Source organism: Osmia lignaria, chromosome 11, assembly GCF_051020975.1.
Source record: "Osmia lignaria lignaria isolate PbOS001 chromosome 11, iyOsmLign1, whole genome shotgun sequence".
Lineage (NCBI taxonomy): Eukaryota > Metazoa > Arthropoda > Insecta > Hymenoptera > Megachilidae > Osmia > Osmia lignaria.
Genome location: NC_135042.1, coordinates 5245668 through 5258721, shown reverse-complemented (window position 1 = coordinate 5258721; position 13054 = coordinate 5245668). Strand labels below are relative to the sequence as shown.

Here is a 13054-nt window from a genome sequence, read left to right as displayed (position 1 = left end):
ATCAGGTTTGTTAAACTGTTCCTATAGAGAATACTGTACAGCACGAGAGGTTCTACTATCGATTCGTTTGTTGCCACGGTGTACAGTTAGGATCGTCTTCCGGTGGTATTTGTTCTGAAACTCGTGTCGATTTCCATCACGCGTCAAGTTCGTTCTGTGCGGCCTTGCTGGGATTGAATACTAACGAGGTTGCTTTAGCTTGTTCGTCGTATCTCAAATTGAAATCATCTATGATTTAATTGTCCTCTATACGATTATTCGTAAATATTAAGCGCAAATTAACTGTATCCTCGTTTTACCGTGTTCCAGGACCCGAGGCCGGAACATCCGGTTCAGCAATCAGCAATGCGTGGCGACGCGGACCGACACGGAATTCTGTCACGGCTACGCGTTCACGAGTCGACCATTGCTGCTGGGCGAACGGTTGGTCGTGCAAATCCTAGCCACGGAGCCGATGTACGTAGGCGCCCTTGCTCTGGGTCTGACTTCCTGCGATCCAGCTCGACTGACCGCCGAGGATCTGCCCGACGACAGCGACCTTCTTCTGGATCGACCGGAGTACTGGGTAGTCTCGAAAGACGTAGCCTCGAGTCCCCAGCCCGGCGACGAGATAGCATTCACAGTGACCCACTTCGGCGAGGTACAAATGAGCAAGAACGGTGGACCGCCGAGCGTGGCGATGCACGTGGACCAAAGTCTCCAGTTATGGGCGTTCTTCGACGTCTATGGTAGCACGCAAAGAGTCAGGATGCTAGCGGAGAGGCCAACATCCCCGCCCAGACAACGACAGAGCAATCCTTCCCCAGTGACCATCCTCCAGCAGAAGCAACAGAAGCAACAACAGCAACACTCGAATCACAGTAACGCGGCCACAGAGTTGTCCAGATTCTCCGAGATGGTTCAGTTCAAACCAGCCGTCGGTGGTGGGACCGTGCTCGTTGTCAACCTACCGCCTCAAACGGGCTACGTACCACCTTCCTCGTCCACTCCTCAGCCCACCTACGCCTCCTCGGCTGTGCACAGAAACTCGCACGTCCATCTACCAACCGCTGCAGCAGCTGCAGCTGCGTCAGCCGCGTCCACCTCGCATCCCAGCTCGTCCAGACAATCCTCGCCACCTCTGACCGGCACCATGGCCAGTACAGGCTCCTCCACCTACGTGGAACCAGTCAACTATCAGAGCCTGGACGGTACTCTCACGTCCCAAGCATCCTCTCACCTTCAACAGTGGAGCGAAGGACTTCAACCGACGCCTGGACAGCCGAACGAGTGTTCGGTCTGCTACGAGAGAAGCATCGACAGTGTATTGTACATGTGCGGACACATGTGCATGTGTTACTCATGCGCCATTCAACAGTGGTGCGGCAAAGGTGGCGGTCACTGTCCTCTCTGTCGAGCGACCATCAGAGACGTGATCCGTATCTACAGATCCTGAACGACGGCGCAGAGAATTCACGGAAGGAACAGTTACAACGGCTGATTCATCTGCCGACTCTTACTTTGTTGACCCTCGTCTTCTAGAAACGGACAAGCGTGCGATCACTGCCTTTTCCAGCACGCGGTGTCCATAAGAGCGAACATTTGCCTCTCGTTGTTCTCGTTTCTGCAGGTTTTCTGCAATGCTCAGGACGCGTAACGGTGTCTTCAGACTGTTCTGCACTGCCGACTTTTCTTCTGCGGTCTTCGCGACCCAACCCTATTGCCAGTGGGGCTAATTCAGTTACGGGGTCGTCGATAGAAAGGGACCTCGTAGTTTCGGTACCGATAAAGTACCATCATTTCTCAGGATAATTCCATCAGCTAATGGAAGAGGATTCAAACCGCGATGTCCAGAATAGAGGAAGATTCGGTGGCCACCTTTGATGGGTGTAACCACCAGACGAGAACACGAGATGTATTTCTGTTAAAAGGATCCTCTGTTCATCGGTGTCAGGTTCGCGCAGTGTCGTTTAGATGAACTGTATATCGCTGTCAGACGAGTAAATTAGAAAAATCCGTACGCGTGTGCGCCTTCAAGATCGACGAAGAACAAACAAGAAACGAGTGGATCGTATGAAAGGTATAGAAGAAACAATGCGCGAATGGTTGAAAAGAATATACAGTGAAAAGACAGAGTGCAGAATACATTGATCTTTAGGTATTTTCACAATCGACATTAAATATTATCGCTCTACCATCGCCAATTAACTATTACTATTATCACCACTTACTGTTGCTACTATTCTCAGCCTTTAGTTTCTTACGATTATTTTTAATTAGTGATATACTTTATTCGTTTACCCTTCTTAACGAGAGTAGCTTATTCTTTATCGCTCCAGACACAAACACAGGCACCACACACCATCGTCTCTTGACGCGTTTCGGAGTGACAATTTTTATTTAAACAAACGCGACACGTGTGTGAAGTAGCGTGAAGCTTTATAAGTTTCTGTGAATAGATTAGATTTTATTTTTTTTTTAAACCTTCTATTCTCGTTGTTCCTTTCAATTATTGCTCTCGCAGACGGAACACGACTTTCTTACTTTCGACAATAACTTTGTAAAATGCTTGTCGTTTCCACGTGTGCGTATTACGATAAAAGATAAACAAGCGGTTCGAGCGAAACTTGTCTATGTGTGTTGTATACCGACTACCTACAATTAATCGTACGTATTACCAAAGAAAATAGCGAAACCGTATACTTCCTTCCCGCTCTGCGTACATTCTTGAGGCCACCCACTCCTCCACGCAGCCAAGCCTTAAATGGACGATGGTTTTTTATACGTTTTAGGACTTAGCGTTACCGTTTTCTACCGAGTTCGCGTGTCCCGACTACACCGTGAAATAAAACAAAAGAAAAATAAGAGAGAGAGAGAGAACAATGATACTCGCTGGCAATGATTGCAACGTGTTAACCCTTTGATTACTCAACGCTAAGTAGTTTATTATACGCGCGTTAAATGATACAAATTGAAAACGAAGAAATTGTTTTGGTGCAACATAGTGGCTGCTGGTAGACAAAGGGTTAATTATTGACAGAGAAATCGTGCTATTAATGTTTGAAGCGTCCAAAATTGAACCGAGTGTAATTCGAGGAAAATTTTCATAAAAATTAGGTTGTTGCATTTTATATTAAGAGTATCAACGAAACTTTTGTATAGTATTTTTTATCAAACTTCAATTTGATGTACCATCTTATAAAATAATACATTTCTGTCATGAAATTGTATCAGATTCTGTCTGTTCCTTAAGCAACAACCTGATTAATTCTAATTATCTAACTTCGAATTAGATTCTTCCTAATTCAATGAAACGGTTTAACGAGAGGTTGCACGTATTTTAACCGCAGACTCAGCGTCGAATTCCTACCTGAAAGGACCGTATCGAAGAGTACAAGCAAAGTTACTATACCAGGTTGCGTAGTCGTCCAGATCGGACGAAGTTTAGAGGTTTTTATCAGTGTTGATGACTAAAAAGGGAATTATTTGAGGATCCCGAGCGTGGAGAAATCCGTGGACCATCAAAGTTCCAAAAAAAAGCTGCATCTATGAAAATGCTTCGCTAAAGTAGGCTGTTGAAGCTGAATTTCGACCTGGCAAGGACCACCTGTGTCTCTATACTCACGATCCTCATTTTGTTATGGACTAAAAGCGATTTATAAAGTTCTCAACACCTCGTGCGACCGTTTCCGTTCGATGCTTGATCAGAACGCGGGATTTCTCGTTGCAATTTATTCCGGCGAGTCGGAACACCGATCAATATGACTGGCCGTGAAACGATCGCGAACGAATATCGTTCCACGGCCCGTCGATACGACGAGGATTTATTTTCGTACAGCCAACGAGACGACGCCAAACACAGGGCGACGTTTCTGTTTTCCTTAACCGGCCCTTCGACGGCCGTGCCTTACAGACGTTTATCGGATCTCGTAGCGTCTTGTGTTGTCGCGTTGACACACCCTTTGCTCGCCGAGCTTTGCCGATCGAATTGATCACCTGATCTCGTCACGATTCAACACCCTTCGGGTGCACTCCAAGTGTCGCCGAGGCAAGAAGTTAATCGCGAAACGAGGAACAAGCGATCGAATTTCCCGTTTCTCTTATTTTTTCATTTATAGGAAAATCTTTTTTTAGAAATCGAACAATAAAATTGAAACTATCAACTGTGCCAAAAATTTCTATTTTACGTTTTAAGGAAATTTTCACCGCGTCGATCCTCGTTTCATCGAATTTTTCAAAAGAATCCGGCGAAGCAAATTACGGAACAAGTTGCCTGTGAAAGCAAATTGTTCAGGAAACGAAAGGATGCTCGAAGCATTCGCTGGAGAGAGAAGGGAAGAAGATATCAAGCGATGGAAATTGGGCTGATGGTTCCTGAACCATTCCCAAATTAAGAAGAGAGATAAAGACAGCTAAATGGAAGAAGAAAATTCTGCTCGATCAAGGGATACTCAATTTAAAGGAAGCAGTAGTGAAATCTCTAGTCCAGCGAGAGGCAGCTTTAATTCGTCTGCCAATCCAAAAAGAAAAAGAAATCATAGCGTTGATTAAGAGAGAGAGAGAGAAAGGCAGTTTTAGAGAGAGAAAGAAACATAGCAAGTATGAAAGTGTATGCGTGTATGAGAGAGAGAAAGAAGAGATTTTATAAAAAAAAAAAAAAGGATACAAAGTTTTAAAGAAAGAATCCGCTCTAATTATCGCGCGTTCGCCATTGAGAATCTCTTTTTTTCTTTTTGTTTTTTTAATTAGGGAACTTTATTAACACTTCGATGACCTCGTTGGTTCTTACTAATTTCCAAATTGCAATCAATTGCTGGACTAAATAGAAATGAAGTCTGGCCATTGAAGTGTTAACGGAATTATAAAATCAGGCTTTGATCGATAGAGTGTTCAAATTTTCCCCGTTTTTCACGGGCAACAATCACGAGCTTCCGGTCGAAGAAAAGATAGGAAGCTTTAGAGAAACCGAAAGAAAACGCGTTTTATATTTTTCTTTTTTTTCTGTAGAATTGGATATCCTAGACGAATATTACATAATAGATATCGCCAGATCAATGTATAATCAATCGATGATTTTCTTGTTTCTCTTTAATCATTTCAGTAAACAGAGAAGAAAACTCGATGGAGTCTAGGATCTCCTTGTTTGATTGTCGAGGACACTCTTTTAGCTGTTCTTTATTTTTATTATTATTTTTATTCATATCCATATTATTATTATTACTATTAATATTATTATTATATGATATTGTCGTTTGTTCTTTGCATCGCTCGGTGTGATACGCACAAAAACGCTACGAGTTAAATGCGTTGAGAAATGTGTATCGTTCTCTCATATCATCTAAATAATTATAAACGAATGTGCTCTGTCCGTTTACGTCGCGAATAAAAGAAGCATAAAAAAAAAAAAGAATTGTCACCCTCTCCTACCCTGAGATTTGAAAGAAGATTCTATGTGCGATAAGAGTTCTCTGTAAGTGTAAAGATGCCGATTACGAATTTATACATATGTAATATAATTCGTGTAGCCGCGTGTTGTCCTACACAATAAAAAAGCCTGTAATATCTATGAACACCTGTGTACCGTGTTGATCCTTTTTTCCCTTATTAACATAATAAAATAATTTGGTTAATTTGACATTGCAAGTTTTTCTAATATACTATTGAAATTAAAAAAACAAATACCTCGAATGTTGAAAGCTGGAAAATTGCAAATTTTCATTAAAGTATAAAAATTCTGAATTCAATACATACCTTGAATGCGTAGTAAATTTGGAAGCTAAAAGTCAAATATATGCAAAATAAAACTTTATTTACAATAATAAAGTACTTACTAAAGAAACTGTACATATATACGTTAAAAATAAAATCACTTAGCAAAATGGTACAAAGGACGAGTATGAACAAAATCGACAAAAACAATGTATAATTAATAGCAAAATGATGATTCGTCCGTTCTTCATTACTTCTAAAATGAAGTAGATAATTAATTTTCCTCTTCACCCTCTCCAGCGTCTGTCGAGTCCATACCGACTTCTTCGTAATCTTTCTCCAATGCGGCCAAATCTTCTCTGGCTTCGTTGAATTCACTCTCGTCCATACTCTCACCAACGTACCTGAAAAATAATTCATTTCAATTAGTAAAAGAAGAAAAAACGCATAATTAATATCCATTACCTTGATTATAGCTGATACTAATCGCCAATAGAATAAAAAAAAAATCGAAATATAATTTACCAATGAACAAATGCGCGTTTCCCGAACATTAAATCAAATTTCCTATTCAATCTCGTCCATGCCTCGGCGATCGCAGTTGTGTTAGCAAGCATCGCCATGGCTCTCTGAACTTTGGCCAAATCACCGCCAGGTACCACAGTCGGGGGCTGATAATTAATGCCCACCTAAAAACGAACGAATTATATTAATTTATGAAACGCGAAGACCAATGTAAATGTACCTTGAAGCCAGTAGGACACCAATCGACGAACTGTATCGCCCTCTTCGTCTTGATAGCCGCAATGGAAGCGTTCACATCCTTAGGCACCACATCACCCCTGTACAGCAAACAACAAGCCATATACTTCCCCCTTTGGGGATTGCACTTCACCATTTGCATGGCAGGTTCGAAACACGAAGAGGTGAGTTCCATCACTGTCAGCTGTTCGTGATAAGCCTTCTCGATGGACACGATTGGGGCGTAAGTAGCCAGAGGGAAATGTATCCTCGGATAGGGTACCAAATTCGTTTGGAACTCTGTCAGGTCCACGTTCAAAGCTCCGTCGAACCTTAACGAGGCCGTGATCGAAGACACTATTTGTCCTATCAATCTGTTCAAATTAGTGTACGTGGGTCGTTCGATGTCCAGATTTCTTCGGCAGATATCGTAGATAGCTTCGTTGTCCACGAGAAATGCACAGTCTGAGTGTTCCAAGGTTGTGTGGGTGGTTAGGATGGCATTGTAGGGTTCCACCACCGCTGTGGAGATCTGAGGCGATGGATAAATAGCAAACTCCAGCTTAGCTTTCTTCCCGTAGTCCATGGAGAGCCTTTCCATCAGCAAACTGGTGAATCCTGAACCGGTACCGCCTCCGAACGCATGGAAGATGAGGAAACCTTGCAGACCGCTGCACATATCTGCTATCTTGCGTATTCTGTCTAAGACTAGTTCTATGATCTCCTTTCCTAGGGTGTAGTGACCTCGAGCATAATTGTTGGCTGCGTCCTCCTTGCCGGAGATTAATTGTTCAGGGTGGAATAACTGGTGGTAGGTTCCGGTTCGGACTTCGTCTGAGGAGAGGATTTTTCGAGGTTGAAATTTGGGAATTTAGGAGGTAATTAACACTGCCGTATCGGCTCGAATGTTAATTAGTTGGGATATTTAAAATTTGAAATACGACCTATGACCGTGGGTTCAAGATCGAGGAACACAGCTCGTGGCACGTATTTTCCACCGCCTGTTTCACTAAAGAATGTCTGAAAACCGTCGTCGCTGGAGCAACTCTGTGGTGGTAACATTCCATCCGGTTGTATGCCATGTTCCAGGCAATATAATTCCCAGCAAGCGTTGCCCATTTGGACACCGCCTTGTCCGATGTGAACCGACAGTACCTCACGCTAATGATATCGAGAATATTTTTAAGCGAGCTCAATTATTTATTAATAATTGATAAAGGGTAGTTACCATTTTGCCGATTTATTAGGATGTTAACGAAGAGGGTCGGGTGAAGGATGTTTACAGGACGATCATCCAAATTCAACTGAATAAATGACACATTCTGTTAAGGAATTTTGTTTTCGTTGCTGGGAGACAGTTTCATCTATTCGGTGGTATAATTGAAAACCATGAAATGAAATTTTTATGGGTGTTATAAAATAGCACCCTTCGTTTAGTAGAATATTCATTAAAAAATGCTACAGTTATTTTGAATTGTTAAAATAAATTCTCTTATTTTGTACAAGGGGTAGTCACCCCTGTTCGAATGACATTTTTTCAAGATATTCACAGCGACGAGGTGGCCGAGAGGTTAAGGCGTTGGACTGCTAATCCAATGTGCTCTGCACGCGTGGGTTCGAATCCCATCCTCGTCGATTAAAAACATTTTTGCTTTTATATCCGTTTACACCATTATTGTACGTTTACATGCAATACAATTAAAATCCAATTAATTACTAACTCTACGCCTCTCTAAAAAGAAAGTATTTAATGTTGAAAAATTTTTGTTAGTGGGCATTGTTAAATCAGGTGCATGCAATTACACTCAGGTATGAATAAATAAAATTTGATAGAGCAACAAAGTGAGAACAAAAATTGTAACTCTGTCGAATAAAAAAAAGATCCTTTATGCTAGAATAAAGTTTATTATATAAATATAAATATCCTGTTTAATTCTATAAAAATTATCGAGTTTAACAACACTGTAATATATTACATAGTACATGATTTATACATTAAAAATTCAAATGCATCATAAAAATATATCCTCGTGTTAGTAATATATTAGCTAAGGCACCATTTTGAATTCCAGGTATATTGCAGCTACGAAGTTACTGGTAGTGAGTGAATCGAGAATAGTCATGTTAAAAGTTAGTTTAAAAAATATTTGTCTGTTAATTATTTTTTGCTCCATTTCAACGCATACGGGATATTTTCTTACTCTTGTCGTTTTCGATCGGGGGTGGCGGTCCTTTGGCATTTTGGTGTCGATTGTATAGACTAGAAAATGTGATAAATAATTGACACTACAGGGTGTTTCTGACCCGGTACAATTGGAGCACATTTAATACTTACTATCTATAAGTTTCGGAACGAATATAATCCATAACGTGAGAAATTCCAACTTGCAATTGATTGCCAATCGGTGTCACCCATGGATTAAATTCCATTCTAAATACCGCTTTATTACTTACTAAATCCAGATTTCCTGTAATTAAAATTATTTTAATTACAGAAAATCGTGTTAATATTAACTTTGATATATACCTATTTCAGGAGGTAAAACAGTCAATCTGTTCCCCTGAATGTGCAACTCTCTCAATCGCGTTAATTCCCCAATTTCTTTCGGCAATTCGATCAAATCATTTTCTCTCAACACAAGCTAAAATACAAATAAAAATCAAGCACTGTAAATAGTTGATTAGTTATAAAGCTGTGTCTTAGTAATTACAATTTGTAGATTCTTCAAGTTTCCAATTTCAGGTGGTAAATATTCAAAATCATTGTCAGCCAGGTAAAGAGCTCTCAGAGTTTCTGTAGAAGAAAATATTGCATGTAAGTAATATCATCTGATTTAATACCAGCAATTTTACACTAACCCATCATGAAGAAGTTTCCTGGTAGATTCTTTTCATTCAGATTATTGTACGTTAAGTCCAGCACCTCCAGTGCTGGAAAAGCACCAAACCCACGTGGAAGCACATCCAATCTATTCATTCTACAAATTATCTTCATTCTAAGTAAATCTTAGATAGTATATAATTTAAAATCTTATGGTATTTCAAGCACAGAACCTACCCCACATTAAGAATACGCAACTTTGGCATCTGTGACAATGAGATGGGAAGCTCAGTAATATGATTATTAAATAAATTCAATATTTCTAGATTGACTAGGTTTGCAAGGCCTGGAGGTACAGCTGGAGGAAGAAAATATTCATAATATACCCCAATTATTCCGAAATTAAGTTAACACTGTTACCTGAACTTACCTTGAATTTTATTATGACTCAAAGTTAGCCTGGTGATATTGATCATATTCACTAAAATAAAAAGGCATCTTAATATTTTGCATTAAATATTAAAATCTCAAAATGACCAAGTTCCAATGTGCCAAATTAACAAAATGATTAAATTAGCATAAGTATTGTCATGAAAATCAATAATTATATCAAAATATAATGATTTCGTAAAGGAAGAGGAATTTTATTATTATTTATATTATATGTTATTGTTATCATTTAAAACGATCTAGCACGCATGCGTGAACACGCCCACCTCGTGGGTTAGCGACAAATGGCGTCGTCGGATTTCCATCCGCTCCAAAAAACCAGTCAAGACAAGTTGCCTAATTTGGCGAAAGGAACGAGGCCCACGAGGATATGGAGGACTCACGTAACCCGGGCATCTCCTCGAACGTCGTTATTCCCTTGTCCGCGAGATCCAGCTCAGGATTCTGGATCTCGCGGGCTTCGTCCAGCACCTTCTTCGCTTTTGACATCTTCCCGGCTGGAATACACGACACTGGTGCCTGATTCATTGCGCGCGCAATTGTACATAAGAACGCGTCAGTGTGCTTTAAATAAACATGCGCCAACCTCTGGCAAACTGAACGTACGATCACGAACGAGCTATGGAATAGACTGATCATCCCGTGGGTCTTTCTGTCCCACGATCTGAAATACCGACGTCCCTGAAAATCCCCTCTATGTTCAAGAATGATGATTTTAGGAACCGCATTGAATGAAATCATTGAAATTGACGGAGGGAAAAGATAATCGATCTTTCACAGAATTGTGGAGACCATGGTGGGCTTCAGAAAATTTAAATTAATAAAGAAATATCATAAATTCTTGGACGTTGATTTATTTAAAATTAAAAACTGACGTATTTTCGATGACAGCGCCGTCTGGCGTTGATCTATAGATCTTTTGCGCCCTCTATTGTCGAAATCAAAAACTTAACTCAGAGTGAACATACTTCAATCACAGTTCAGCGTTTCATCGCTGGATGGCGATTGGAGTACAATAATTTGGGAATTATTTATTTAAATATAATTTTAACACTTTGTGTGTAATCTTAGGTGTATGTACTTGTGATTTACAATTGCACTTAATAAACTAGGCTGTTTAAATATTTACAAATATTTACTTATATAAATCAGTAAGATTTCTTCCTTACCTTTTATCGGCTATTGCAATATCAGCCTATTAGTTTAAAAATAAATACAAAGTTTCAATACTTTTTAATTTCATTAACAAAATTCCTGTGTTAAAATAAAAATATATACTTACTAAGTCAATATCTCCACTTATCACAAACATCAATACTTAGTAAAAAAACACAACACTCACTAATAAATCGACGGCCATTCAGTGACGTAGAATAAAATAAATAAACGTTGTTCGATTAACAAGGTAGAAACAGAGCATAATATCGGTGATAACGATCCAACGCGAAGCGCGCGCGCGTGGCTAATTAACAAAGATAAAAAAGCGGTTTATGTAATTGCGTCTCGTAATTACGGGCCGGTATCGAGCGGAATGATTCGATAACCTCACCTCCTCTGATCGGCCGGTTTTAGTAATGTTAAGAATTTTTCACCGCTGGAACTGCGGTTGAAATCGGAGCGGCTCGCATTCCAAGATGGGTTTCAGTGGACCAGCGATGTGCGATCAGTGATATTAACGATAAATAAGAACACAAGAAGAGGAAGATTTTATCCTCGTAGCTTTTAAAAGGTAACGAGATCAAGGACCGAAGACGAATACCTTCCGGCTGTTGATCGACACCGATTCATTTCCCTTAACATATCATTTTTAAAACATTGATAACATAAGACAATTTTTATATTAATCATTCCATAGTATCTTAATTCAATTACAAATTCGATTTTCTTTATAATTTATCATCTTCTATATAGAATATCCTTCCCTATTTAAATCACCCATCATTAAAAATAAAAAATAAAATTTAAAAATCATAAAAACGATGAACTTAACCTCGTGACGAATCGAAAGGCTAACAATATAAGCATTAATCACGTTCAAGCATCAGCAGGGATAAAACTAACCCAACAACAGCAAGAAAATTAATCAAATTGCCTTGATACCTTCAGATAATCGACATTCTCTTCTGAACATCATACATCGATTACTATCGACGAGTATCCTTCGATCCTCCCCTCGTATAAATCCTATACTCTAGGACTAAGACACTCCCCTGGAGGATTCTAACCCAGAAGAGGCGCTATCCTCGTCTGCTAAAGCGTCTTATTCGTGGTCTGGGACAAACACGAAGAGCAGTATGTATTCATGCTAAAAGCACGAAGAGAGTGGCGCCAAACAGTACCCGAGGGTACTTGGCAAGGTTACTGACCTTGGCGTACACCATAAAGGATACTTATTATCGTAACCGAATATTTGCCAACCTCAAATACAATAATATCAATATAATTAGAAATTAAAAAAATTTTTATTATACTAAATGTAAGATGGATTTAATTTAAGAAGCTTAAATTAAAAAATTAACCAAATGAAATATAAATGTATTTGAAAAGTAATTACAAGGTTAAAAAACGAGGAAATACATCGGGATAGCCAGCAGCCACGTATTACAATCTCGTATCAAATAATGCCGTTTGTTAGGTCGGCCTATGGTTCTATATAACATCAGCAGCGGTAACATATAAATTACCATGCATCGTGTTTATAACTTATATACGGTCGGAGCTGTAAGTTATAAGGCGTCGTACGCGGTGTATGAGTTATAACTGCCGCGATGATAATTTATAAGTAACGACTGCCGAAGTTATAACGCCCGAGGTGTATCGGGCCGCGTTATATTGCCTCTTCCACGAGACATTTGCGAATCGAACGTAAATTTTCGTCCGGCTACAGCAATGAATTTTTAACACACCTTTGTATTTAGATATCTTCCACCGTGGATCGTTTATTATTAACGATGAAGGTTAATTCGTTTCTCATACCATATATGTTCTTTGGTTCATAAGCGATCAATGTTCGATAATTTTATTTTCCATTGGCGTAACTAAATAAAACAACCTCTATTGTCCATTAAAATCAAATATTTTGCAAAATGTAAAAGATATTTTAGAAAAGAAAATTAAAATTAATGGTCTTAAAATAAAAAATGTCTTTCTTGCTCTAAAAGGAAATAGAGATCATGGTGGATAGTGTCATATAGAGAATCGTAACCGGAAACGCGCAAGGTTTTACACGGGGGAACCTGCGACCGCGCATAAATCTCAGCGAGGTGCGTTCCTCTTGGAGGCGCACGTGCGTTCGCACGCGTGTACGAGCAGATCTCTGTGGACATCGATGGAGGGTACAAGAAACAGAGGAAG

At 39.7% G+C, this 13054-nt stretch overlaps 4 protein-coding genes and 1 non-coding gene across 12 annotated transcripts in view; 2 read left to right on the top strand and 3 right to left on the bottom strand.

Annotated features, from left to right (window-relative positions):
- The window catches only part of neur (E3 ubiquitin-protein ligase neur), a 60354-nt gene extending 54948 nt beyond the window's left edge, over window positions 1–5406 (top strand). For all 5 annotated transcript variants that reach the window (XM_034323157.2, XM_034323151.2, XM_034323154.2 and 2 more), the window contains one exon: window positions 310–5406. In XM_034323157.2, the coding sequence (XP_034179048.2) occupies window positions 310–1435 (1126 nt within the window). In that variant the 3' untranslated portion in view covers window positions 1436–5406. The remainder of the gene's footprint in view (window positions 1–309) is intronic.
- LOC117603741 (ras-related and estrogen-regulated growth inhibitor) overlaps window positions 1–13054 on the bottom strand; it is a 157035-nt gene that overhangs the window by 44288 nt on the left and 99693 nt on the right. The window lies entirely within an intron of this gene.
- On the bottom strand, window positions 5768–7792 carry LOC117603733 (tubulin alpha-1 chain). Its single transcript, XM_034323178.2, has 5 exons — window positions 7658–7792; window positions 7374–7590; window positions 6434–7263; window positions 6214–6377; window positions 5768–6092 (listed from the first exon to the last, which is right to left on the bottom strand). Exons 1-5 carry the CDS (start codon window positions 7658–7660, stop codon window positions 5963–5965), a joined length of 1344 nt encoding a protein of 447 aa, XP_034179069.1. The 5' UTR covers window positions 7661–7792; the 3' UTR covers window positions 5768–5962.
- Window positions 7983–8064, top strand: TRNAS-GCU (transfer RNA serine (anticodon GCU)). Its single transcript has one exon. It is a non-coding gene; the product is annotated as a tRNA-Ser (tRNA).
- ics (ras suppressor protein 1) lies at window positions 8334–10318 on the bottom strand. Its single transcript, XM_034323184.2, has 8 exons — window positions 10084–10318; window positions 9681–9731; window positions 9488–9608; window positions 9289–9407; window positions 9141–9223; window positions 8957–9071; window positions 8765–8897; window positions 8334–8689 (listed from the first exon to the last, which is right to left on the bottom strand). The coding sequence occupies exons 1-8, from the start codon at window positions 10226–10228 to the stop codon at window positions 8605–8607; spliced, it is 852 nt and encodes a 283-aa protein (XP_034179075.1). The 5' UTR covers window positions 10229–10318; the 3' UTR covers window positions 8334–8604.